Raw genomic sequence first — 12,099 nt, forward strand, 5'->3', positions numbered from 1 at the left:
TTTGCTACCTTTTTTTTTTTTTTAAAGTGGAACTCGAACGACTTGCTCACGTATCAAATTACCCTCCCATTCAGACAGTGAACTGTTGCATCGATTCTTAAACATGAAACAAGAAAAACTGTTGTTTTTCTAAAATACAACCAGTGAGGATTAGCTTCTATCAGATGGGAAAAGCCACAGGCGTAATGGCAAGAATGCGGTCAGTGTGAGTAGTGGAATCTCAGCTGCAAAGAAGAAACTGTAAAGTGGGAGTTAAGTGAGGTTTCATGCTCCATCACCGCTATGGCACCATCTGATCTATAGGCAATCTGTGACTTTAGTAACTGAAATAACAGCACTCAAAGGCAGGTTGTGTGAAACATGCTTCTCCCCCACTCCCTTCCCCCTGCCCAGCAGCATTTAACTTCATTTTTCAGACTGGGGAAAGACGGTGCAATCTCTATCATTAACTCATGACATTTATTACATGTAGGGTGGTAGAAGGTAGAGTTATTGCAATTAGGGCTGGATCCTACCAGCCTTACTTATACTGCAGTCACTGGGAGAACTCATCTGCTCTGTCAGACCAAGAAGGCTCTTTGCTGAAATGTTCTTAGAAGGCAAACAGACTAACAGGAGTACGGGCAGAGAGCAAAATCATCCCTGTGCAGAGGGTCAGCACAAAGCTTCTGCACCAGTGAAGTCCCGCTTACCTCCAATGTTGAGATGTTAAATATTGATAGGCCTTGTACTGACCATCTGCACAGAGATGAATTCCACCCAGAGGAAGAAAGAGAGCCTTCTTTTCTGGGCAGGATGCTTTTCTAGAACCAGCATCATTGCTTTATAGGAATTTGTTGTAGATTGTCAGGCATTTGATGGAACAAAGCGAGTTCCATTTACTACAAAATCTATGTAAAGGTTTGTGGACTAACTTGTTGAGAGCACTGCTTCCATTAGCCCCTTAGCAGCAGTTTTGGTTTATCATCAAATGGGGAAGATTAGCCCAAGCACAAGGCCCTCTGTGCCATTTAAACCTAGTGTTGGACTGTTTATACTGGGTTGAATTTTACCCATAAAGAAAGTTTGTCCAGAATTTAGTCCGGAGAAACAAGTTTTGGCTGCATTTTACTTTAATACAGATATGTGGCCCATAAAAACTACAGGACCCAGCATGCTTGGATGTATGTATCAACATAGAGTAGTGGGAGCTCTTGGCTGCAGCTCCGCATTGTGGACAGAGGTGACTCCAGTCTGTTGCATGTTATGCTATTCCATCGCATCTGCAAGCTACTGGCAACTTGTCATGGTGACCCTCTGTCGAGTTGCTCTGTTAGCAAGAGCAGTTTGAGGTTCTTTTTCTTTAGGAAATGTGACTCTTAAGGGATAGTTCGTGGTGATGGGGTGATTTTAGAGACTGAAAGCCAAAATCTGGTCTCACTTATACCAGTGTCAGTCAAGGAGTAATGCCATTAGACTTGACTTCAATGGAATTACTCCTGATTGACCATGGAGATTCGGATCTGGCCCAGAGTTTTTAAGAGTCCATGAGAAACTCAGAGAAGAGAGTTTTCTACATTAGCCCATTTACTCATGCAGAGAGTAGTCTTTGCTTTGTTAGGACCATAATTGAGGATATCTTACTTTAAATATTTACAAAAGATAGCTCCAGACTGCTTGTTTTTCAGCATGAGCAGTAGCATTAATATAGTCATCAAACAGACGTGGCACCAGGGTTGAATGGATGACAGGGACTCAATTTAAATGATTGTGTAAAGCATGCACGCACGTGTTCTTTTAGATTTTAGACTCCGCAGCAGTGAACCCCAAATTTTTTATATCACACCTCTCCCTTACCCGTAATGTAATCTGTCTGCGCCCAGCCAAGGCTGGGAGTGGGGCTGTGGGCCAGGAGCTGAGATTGGGGTTGGAGCCAGAGCCACGGCCAGGAGTGGAGCCGTGGCCACAGCCAGGGCTGGAGCTGCTGCTGGGAATGGGGCCAGGGCTGGAAGCTAGGAGCCAAGCTGAGGTCAGGGGCCGGGGCTGGGGTTGGAGACAGGAGCTGAAGCTGAGGCCTTGCTTGGGGCTGGAGCCAGAGCGGAGCTGGGGGGAAGAGCGGGGATAGGTGGCACTCCCTCCTCACCACTGTTCCCTCTAAGCTGTGTACGTGTGTTTACGCACAAAGATCCTAAACCCTGCGCACACAGCAAAACACTGCGTGCACAAAAATTTGCACAGAAGCACAAAAATTTGCACAGAAGCAATTTTTTGCGCACACGGCCTGTCAAAAATTAGAGGGAACATTGCTCCCCACCCCTCATGGGGGCTGGCCCGGGCGCCACCACACTTCTCGAACATTCCTTTGCATTCCTGGGGGGGGGACACCCCACAGTTTGGGGACCATTGCTCTACAGTGAGAAATGGTCACCCTGTGTATCTGGTGATCATACTCTTTCAGTTTCAGGAATGGAAAATTGATTTCTCTCCACTCTAGATCTCTCATAACGTATTGCCAAAGCATTGCAAAAGGCTACTTACCTGGGAAAGCCTGTGTAATTGACAGGAGAATTGGGACACTGATTTTTAATTTTGTACAGTGCATCCAACATTTGACTACTTTCTAAACACCCTTGTTTTCCCAAGAATCCACTAAGATGTATACAGTAGACCATGGAAGTCACAGTCAAATAGTATGTAAATCTACCAACCGTAACTATGAATGTGGCAACGAAGCCTAGGAATGAAATAATATGCAATATTTGATATTTTCTGCTTCACAGAAACTTACCTGGAAGTGCAAACAGAAAGAACCTGTGTGCGTATTAGTTTAGACCTCACCCCGGCTGACTTGTTTCAGCCAATCTGTGCATGAAGTTTAGGAGTATTTGCATGCTATGCCCTGTTGTGAATGACTTATGAAAGCAGCACTTTTCTTCACACCCACACAGGCATAACAAAAATGTTTACAAAAGGAGGATTGCTATTAGTAATCACTCCAAATTTTGAAGTGTAGAAATATGTTAGCCCTGAACGCCTGGCTTTGGTCACTTCACTGTGCTCTGCCTTTCTTCAGTATTTGCATATTGCCATCAAGACAGGTGGGTGGGTTATTTCTCTCCCCTCCCCCCCACCTGCTCAGTATGCTTTTTTTATTTTCTTGTATTCTGGATATTCCTTTAGGCAGAATCATACTCCCTCTGGTTAACAGCTCTGGGACTTCTCATATGTTCTAGGCTTTTAACAATTGGAAAGATGCTGCAGTTGTAAGCACCAATGATCTTTCATGTGACAATCCAAAGCTTCTGGCCCCCAGACACCCAGAAGCTGCCTGATCACCTGGCAAATCTCACAAGCGCCCTGGTTAGAACTAACAAGAGAATTTGCTTCTTGTACAGAAGGCAGAAAAAGCTTCCCACTAATATGCTCACAGGCCATTGTATGTATTTTACCAGTGCATACTAAATACCCCGTGTATCCAGGCTAAGTGATCACTCAGCACACAAGCAAAGAAAAAGGAACTCTCAAAAAGTTCCTTGTGATTCCCTCTTAAGTCTTTGTGCCCAGCTTTGCCACATGTCCCAGAAAACATTGATCTGGGAGCAAACTCTGGGGTATGAATACGCGCCGTGAGGCTTGGAGGGGCTGGGTTTCCCCTCCATATATGGCTCTGTTTTCAGTAAAGACTGTGGCGTATGTGGAAAAAACCCCAAACAAACAGGATTGCTTGATCTCTTGTGGCCTAAGTTCCTGCTCCAGTGGCATTTGGTGGGAACTGTGTTAGGGCTTGTCTACACTACAGGTTACATCGGTATAACTTATGTCACTCAGGGGTGTGAATAAGCCACCGTCAGAGCAACATAACTTCCACCAACCTAACCTCTGGTTTGGAAAGCACCATGTCAGCAGGAGAGCGTCTCCCTCTGGTTTCACAGAGGTGGTTTTATTAAGCCAACGGAAGAGCTCTCTCCCGTCAGCATAGAGAGTCTTCACCTGACATGCTGCATCGGCACAGCTGTAATGCTTCTAGTGTAGACTAGCTCCTAGTGCCACAGAATGTTGCATTGTGGGTCCCCAGCTGGCCAGCGGTCTGCAGGACAACAATTGTTTTTGAAGTTTGTGCACTGAATTTCCCATTTAGCCTGGTTAATGAGTGCATTCAGCCCAGCTTGGGGAGATGAGTGCAATTTACCATTCGGCTTTGCAAGTAATCTTTGACAAGCAGCACGAGTGCAGCTCCCCCCCTTGCCCCCAGCCCTCTGCAAATGCACACACAAACACCTGCTGTTCTTAATGAGGTGGCATTGCTTTGAACGCTTCTGCTCACAGAAGCTAGAAACTTCAGTTTCCTGTTTGTTAACAGGCCAAGCTCAGTGAACAAAGCCAGCCAGCCACAGGGCAAGATTCCCCACCCTGCCCCAATGGTGACTTCAGCTCTGACTTACGGCGGCGAGGAAGTCTCATGACTATCCATTCTGGCGCAGCCCTGATTTCCTCCCAAGCAGTTACTCTCAACTGCAGTAGTAACTTTTCTATCAACTGTCGCCTAGATTTGGTTTGGTTTCAGTTTTTTCTTTTCAATTGCTTCCTTTTCTAATCAGTGATGAACTGAGCCCTCATTTCTCTGCAGAGCTCAAACTGAACTTACTTTCACTCTCATTTGAGAAGTGGTCACGTTGAAATATGTGTCCACTGAGTCAGAGGCAACATGGGGCGGGGGCATGCAGGGTCATATTACCCCCCCCCAGTTTGCTGCCTGGCTTTGTACTGAGCATGCTCAGTAATATCTGCTGAAGCCACTCCCCTCACTGTATCCCCCCCACTATCGGCAAGCACGGGTTGGCTCTACACTGAGCTATCTGGACTGAGAGGCCCTTACCAAGGTCAGGGCCCCATCGTGCTAGCTACATAGTAAGAAACAGTCTGTGCTCCAAAGAGCTTACCAGCTAAGCAGACAAGATAAAGAGTAGGAGAAAGAGAGTATCCTTGGGAAGTGCACAGAAAGGTTAAGTGACTTGTGCCCACGGTCACATTGGGAGTTTGTGGCCAGGGGTGCTGAAAACATTTGTATAGTGGGGGTGCTGAGAGCCAGTGAACCAAATTGTAAACCCTGTATATGATGGAAACCACTTCATGCCAGGGGATGCAGCAGCACCGCTAGTTCTAGCACCTATGTCTAGCAAAGCCAGGACTGAACCCAGATCTCCTGAGTCCCATTCCAGTGCATTAACCAAAAGAGAGTCCCTCCTCTCATATTCTAAAATAATTTTTGCTTTTAAAACTCATACTGTTACAATGGTGAATTGCAGAAATCAAGTATCAAAAATAAGAATCTGTTTACATGACACTAAAGCCTTTATTCTTATTTTAAGATGGGATGAGCCAATGAGGCTATATTTAGATCTAGGGTTAGGCTAGATTTCAGGGTCCCAGGCCAAATGAGGACTCGGATATGAGTTCAAGGTGTGATGGTACAAAAATGTGACAAGGACTTCTGCTCCCATGCGACTTCTATCATTCTGAGTGGCAGAAATCCCATGAGAGCAACTGTATGCATGAGAGTCTCACTGTCTTGGGCCCAAATCCTGTGAGAACATCCAATCTTAGGATATTTCTTCCCCATTTGAAATGGAAATTAAGCCCCTTCCAGTATGAGATGTGAATCAAAACTATAAGGGACCATCATTTGGATTCAAAGACTGGGGTTGAAAACCTCCTGGAATTTGAAGGAGTTTGGATTTGAGGTTCTGGTCCTGACCCATCATTAATTTTGATATTGTTTTGACACTGTGCATAAGCTTCCCCCCGCCCCCCCCCAGTTTAAGTTTGCTTAATATTTATTGAATAGTGGATTACAGTACTGATAATGAGGCAGAAAGAAGTGTCAATATCTGATATAACAACAGCCAGTCATATTTGAAGTTGTGCCAATCTATAGGGCTCTAGCCTTGAAATTATGAGAACAAAGAAGTTCATTACATTTAACGATCAAGTGTCCTTCAGATTTCTGAGAGCATTTATGTTAACCATTTATATTATTCAACTCTAATATAAACGGCAAACTGAAGGAAAATCCTTTTAAAATTAAATTAGAAGGGTTTTTTTTCTTGGTTGTATCTGTATAGTTATTTTGCTTCAAGGAAGTATCTGCTTTCCAGACATCTCTTCAAACAAATCATGTCTGAACAGAAAAAATAAACAAGAAATAGCTGACACTACAAGGTTTTGCCATGTGGAAGAGCAGAAAGAGGGTTTTGTTTTGTTTTTTTAAAGATGAATTTCCTGAAGAAAAAAAAAAGAGGAGGGGATTGCTTATGCCATTCAGATTTTGTGTTTCTGTCAATAAAGTGGAGCCTTGAGACACTGCTCAAATGTAGCAACTTCTTGAGGTAAACTGGGATTGATTTGCTACTTTGGAAGTAGTACAGAGAATATGGATGCGTTGCAGTAGGTATAAAGCAATCCAGAGGCATACAGTTCTCTTGCATACCACCTAACTTTCTCAACAAACTCTCTTAGCTAGGAAATGCTGTTGGGTTTTCACCAATGTAAAAGAAAAAAATAAATGTTGATGAGTAATTCCTCCTGTCAGCAGTGAATCACCGGTTATTGACTAAAAGCAAAATTGTTTACAAAACCTAGTAGTAGGAAAATAAAACTGCGCACCCTCTTCTCTCACCCAATGCAGCCCACCAGAACTTCAGTGGAAAAGAGAGTCCATGCCCTTGAATCATTCCCTCCAAGGCAAGCTGTAAAAATTAGAAAAGTCATAATTAACTTTCCGTGGTTACCCCCAAACCATTCAGTTTCAGATTATATTGATGGTGATTACAGGTAATCGGGCTAGAATCCAAACGTGATATTTTTTGGACAGATGCTAATAGGATTAATGACGTTTTCCTTCTTGGATCACTTTCTCGGTGCTGAAATTGCTTCTGCTTAATGTTAAAAACTGGATAACAACTTGACAGATGTGGCCATCAACTTTTAGTTCTCCTTCCCTCCCCAAAAAGCCAGTTTTAAGTTCAGCTGCAGCATTAAAAAAGAAAAACAACCCCAAAACAAAAAAAACACACACACTGAGGATGTTAACACAGCTCTGAGCTGCTAGTGAAATGCTTTATTAGGACTGGACAAGAGAGTATGGGAATTTATGAAACACTGGCCACATCATTTTAAATTCTGCTTGCTACTGCTTTAGAAATTCAGAGGAAGTGCTTTGTTCTGCACTGTGCATTTCCTGCCATATTATTTTCCAAGGTGAAAAACTCAGAGCCAGGGAGAAGGGAAGAGTGCTGTGAATTCTCTTTGTCAAGCATTCTCATTTTTCATGACATCCATGTGCTTAGATTATATAATGCAACTCTCATTGATTAAGCTGCTGGTGTCCTTAAATCTTTTGATTTCTTTTTTAATTTTCTCTTTTTGTTTTGTTTTTTAGACCCCAGACAGGCACAATCATCCCCTCCATGGTCATATGACCAGTCTTACCCATCCTACTTGAGCCAGATGACTTCACCATCCATTCATTCCACAACTCCCCTGTCCTCTTCACGAGGCACAGGCCTTCCTGCCATCACCGATGTGCCCAGACGCCTCTCAGGTAAAGACCATGCTTCAGCTAAAATACTTATGCAGACAGGAACAGGAAAGTTTGAGGCTGCTTATGCAGAAGCTATCTGCCCTCAAATGCAGCTTAGCAGCAAAAGTGAAGATCTGTCTGTGGTACCAGAGTTTATGAACTGTGAAGGGGTCAAAATTTCTTTCTTTTAAAGGTTCTGATTCACAAATTAAAGTGCTGCCATGTTATTCTGAGCATATAGTTTGAGTGTTTGAAGGTCCATTTTAAGTCAGGTTATCTTTAACTGGCTGATTCAACTACTGAATCACACCTTTTTCAACAGGGGGCCATTTCTCTATCTGTTATGAAACAACTCTGATAATTTCTCCATATTTTTGATATTTTAATTTTTTTGACTTCTGTCTCCTAAATTAGATTTGATTTACTGTCAAGGGCCTCTGTTTCTTTAATATTTAGGCCTACGGCTCACTCTTGCTTATTTCAATTCAGTAACTCAAGATAGCTAATTCCCTTATTTAATGTGTGATTAAGATCTCTATCAGAAACTGGTTGAGTCACTTTAGGGTACAGAGCAGTCCTGGGAAGACTGGACAAATTGTACCTTGGAATGATGAAGGAGAGAGGAAATCTTTTTAGGCACACGCACTATACAGCACTGACACTTATTATCAAACCAATACGCATACACCCATGTAGTTCAAGTGGTCACAAAGGTAAATTCAGCTGTATAAAGTAAGCCGGTTGCCCCACTATAACATACAAAAATGGAATGGCAGGCCTTGTGTATTTTGTTAGTCTGGGGAACCGTAGGGGAAGGTGTCTTAGCTGAAGCATTAAAATTCTAAACAGACAGGTATGGAAATATTGGCGAGGTATCTGCCAAAAGCATGTGTAATATAAATAAAACCTTTACAATTCATTAGTAAAGCATGAAGAATTGGTCTTATTCTATTTTTCCATGTTTGTAAGACACTGTTACAGTCTCAGATTCTAGCCCCATACACCTGTTTGACTTGCAGCCAGGTGAATTTCTTTCTGTCTTGTTTTCTCCCTTCTACAAAGCTCAGAGCACTGTAAACGTTACTCACTTCACTGAACTGCATCATGGACAAACTGAACGTCAGCCAACAGGCATGTAGGATTTGATTAGTTTAGATTCCTTTATTTCTTTCATCTTGGAAGGGGGAAGCTTTGTTTCTCAAACAAATAGCAGCAAAGATCTCTCTGGCCTTAGTGCTCTCTGGGTTTTCAGAGAATGCAGCATTTCCATATGGGTCAACAGTTCTGGCAAAGCCCGACAGGCCCTTCTGGCCTTTCCTTGTGATGCTCATTTGGTTTAAAAACAAAATTAACTTTATTTTGAGGAAATGATGTGTTTGGCTTTAGATTGATTTCTCTTTCGTTTGAGTCTCCTGATCATCTGTGCAGCCCTGTGTGGTCAAAGCAGTTATTTTTGCAATTTTGCCCCCAGCAATACCTGCAGGGAAAGGCCCAGACTGGGACTGCAGCATCTGTACAAGTTACTTGCCCTGAAGCCCTTGCTTGTTAGTGTGTATTCAAACGTGAGTGCATAGCATGTGGGGCGCACGCATAATGGCTAAAAGATCTAACTATGTACATCATAGGGCCATATGCAGAACTTTTCTGTTTTATTCCACAGCAAGCTATCGCCACTTGTCCTGTCCTTCACCTTCTGGTGAACAACCTATCTCTCTGTTTTTGTCTTTTCCAAATATAGGAAGCTGGCTTTGTCACTTAGTTCTGAATCTACCAAAGAGGATTTTGATCTGTCACCAATATCTGAGACTGTCCGTAATACTGCGTGTTAACTCACTACTATTTAGAATGGCTGCCTGTGGCTTTCTTAGGTTGAGGACTAGAGCTGACTCTCAAACAGCAAGGAGACATACTGTAGCACAATGTGAAAACTCTGGAACCTTGCTTGCACGCCCCAACGCAGTGAATTCCACTGCACGGTGGCAAATGAGCGAGGGCTGGATCTAGCCTGTATTGTTTATAAAGTGTGGAGTGGAATGTTAAAGTGTGGTTTTGTGTCTGTAAAAATTGCCACCTTCTTACCCAAGAGATGTGCTTTTCTTGGGTGTATTCCAGCTCCTATTTGCTGGCTTTTGGAAACAAAAGAAGTTGTACTGTTTTTTACTCTTCTTAGCCCAGCAGAACCAACCCAGCTCTGGGAGGGGAGTTTGATTCTAATCCTTGTCCCACATTTTCAACCCTATTGTTAACTAAGTCCCAACCTTGGGGCCTCAGTTACACTTGTTCAACCACACAGAAGGGTGAGATAAGAAAGGATAGTTTTGTGGACTGGGATTCAAGAGAATTGGCCTCAATTCCTGCCATAGCCATAAACTCCCTGTATTATCTTGGTCAGGTCAGTTAATCTTTCTGTACCTCATTTTGCCATCTGTAAAATGGGGCTAATGCGTCCCTATGAGATGAGGGTGTAAAATCACTAATGATTGCGCGGTGCTCAGATATAATGGTTTGCCCCTCAGCCCAAATACAGATAGACAGAAACACTTATGCAACACCACTGAATGCAGTGGGGATGCACAGGTGTAACTGAGCGCAAAAACTGGGCTGCAGTTCATTATTGGTGAAGGGATATCAGAAGGAAAGAACCTAGCTTGAGTCTGCTGGGCTGGCAGTTACAACAACCAACGTATCACTTATAAACTGAGAAAACTGGATCCTCCTCCAGTTGATCCATTTTTACAGAGCCATTTTTCAGAGTAGAACCAGGCTTTTGAGAAGAAAAATTACATTCCTGGAAGCACAAAAAAACTCCAGGCACCCTCCTGCATAAGGGAGAAATTACTTTATTTAGAACCAAAGCATTACAAGGCCTTGAAGAGAAAAATAATTGTTTCTCAGTACAGTGTCAGAGAACTGATTAACACCTTTGCTAGATATATACAAGGGCATTTTAATGAATGCCTATTGTTTATCAACAAATGTGAGGACAAATGGTAATACTTCAGATTCAGGCCTCACTTGTCACACCCACAGTCCCACTGGCCACATTCACAGTTATGTCTCGCATATATCAACATTATATCACCCTAGTCCCTGCTGCCTGCCTATATGGCTTTGTCTAGACCGATATTCGAGCTTGGTGAGAAGGTGTTGGGTACCACATGCCAGCTAACACATTTTAAGGGTATGTCTACACAACAGCTGCTGTAATTCGCAGCACAAGAAGACATACACATGCTCACTCTGTTCGAGCTAATGCCTAAAAGTAGCTGTGTGTCCACAGTGGTGCAGCTAGTGACTCAGGCTAACTGCCCAAGTACCATCCTGCAGATCACACGAGGACTTGCAGAATCAAGGCCTTCAACAATTGCAGGCTTTGGCCAATAAATGTTAAAAGAGTAGTAACATTAATACACAAGAACTTAGTCATGAAATATTTACGGTACCTGACACAAAAGCAAGGAAGCAAGGAAGCCAACTAACAGTACAAACCACAGGCACACCCATCCGCCCCTTCACCCTGCCATTACCACAGCTACCATACCTCACAGATCATAAACTTAACTCTGTCTGTCAGGGGATGCTAGCCTTCCAGCACCCTTTTTTACCAAAGCATCCCCTACAACACACCAGACTACTGCTCAACCTTCCCTTCTTCACCACACTACTCCTCTTAGCATTGTGAACTGTAGCAGTTTGATGTGTGGCCTCAGTCTCTGGACCTAGAGAATGATGGGAGATGGCACTCATTTTGAATTTCTCTGAATGAGAATATTTTATGCGTCACTGTCTGCTGACAGCTAAACTTCATTTTTAAAAAAACAGAGGCAAAAAGACTCTTAAAAACCTATATATTTCTTTTAAAAACTACTCATTGTACAAAATCCACTCAAGATTCTCCTATCTGCCAATTTTTGGAAAGGTTCATACTGTTTCTCTTAAAAGACACCTGACAAAAAGTAGGGACAAATTTTAGCTAGAGCCCAATTTCACACAGTCCTTATTAAAAATGTATGAAAAGACAAAAACTACTTAGAATGGGCATAAAAACCAACACTGAAATTTAGCATTGAAGGGTCACCTGCCTGTAAAGAAAAAAAAATACGTATGCCTCATTTTAAGCCCATTTCAGAACTTAGACCTTAGTTCCTGCTGTGCCACTGGGAAGTCTAGTTCCTCTACTAATGCTAGTTACTTGCTAGTTGTGGTATGTCTTCCCAGATGACGCCAGTGCATTCAATCTCCTCAGTCACTGCCTTCTGCCAGTTCTTCCTTGGCCACCTCGCTTTCTTTTTCCTCCCTTTGGTACATCAGGGGTTAGGTTGGGTCAACTATGTCACTTCTAACTATATGGATTTTTCACACCCTTGAGCAACATAGCTGGGTCCACTTAGCTCTTTAGTGTAGACCTGGCCTTACTCCTTATTTAAATGAAAGCTGAGGTTCAAGAGCAACTGAGAGATTTGTCTGTTACCTCACTTCTCCTGGCTATTCCTTTGCACATCTCACTTTGGGAAACACTGAGCTAAACAGACAAAAGGAAC

At 42.9% G+C, this 12,099-nt stretch overlaps 1 protein-coding gene across 5 annotated transcripts in view; it reads left to right on the forward strand.

Annotated features, from left to right (window-relative positions):
- RUNX2 (RUNX family transcription factor 2) overlaps window positions 1-12,099 on the forward strand; it is a 211,331-nt gene that overhangs the window by 151,763 nt on the left and 47,469 nt on the right. For all 5 annotated transcript variants that reach the window (XM_038397368.1, XM_043510130.1, XM_038397365.2 and 2 more), the window contains one exon: window positions 7,418-7,579. In XM_038397368.1, the coding sequence (XP_038253296.1) occupies window positions 7,418-7,579 (162 nt within the window). The remainder of the gene's footprint in view (window positions 1-7,417; window positions 7,580-12,099) is intronic.

Source organism: Dermochelys coriacea, chromosome 3 (genome assembly GCF_009764565.3).
Source record: "Dermochelys coriacea isolate rDerCor1 chromosome 3, rDerCor1.pri.v4, whole genome shotgun sequence".
Taxonomy (NCBI): Eukaryota; Metazoa; Chordata; order Testudines; family Dermochelyidae; genus Dermochelys; species Dermochelys coriacea.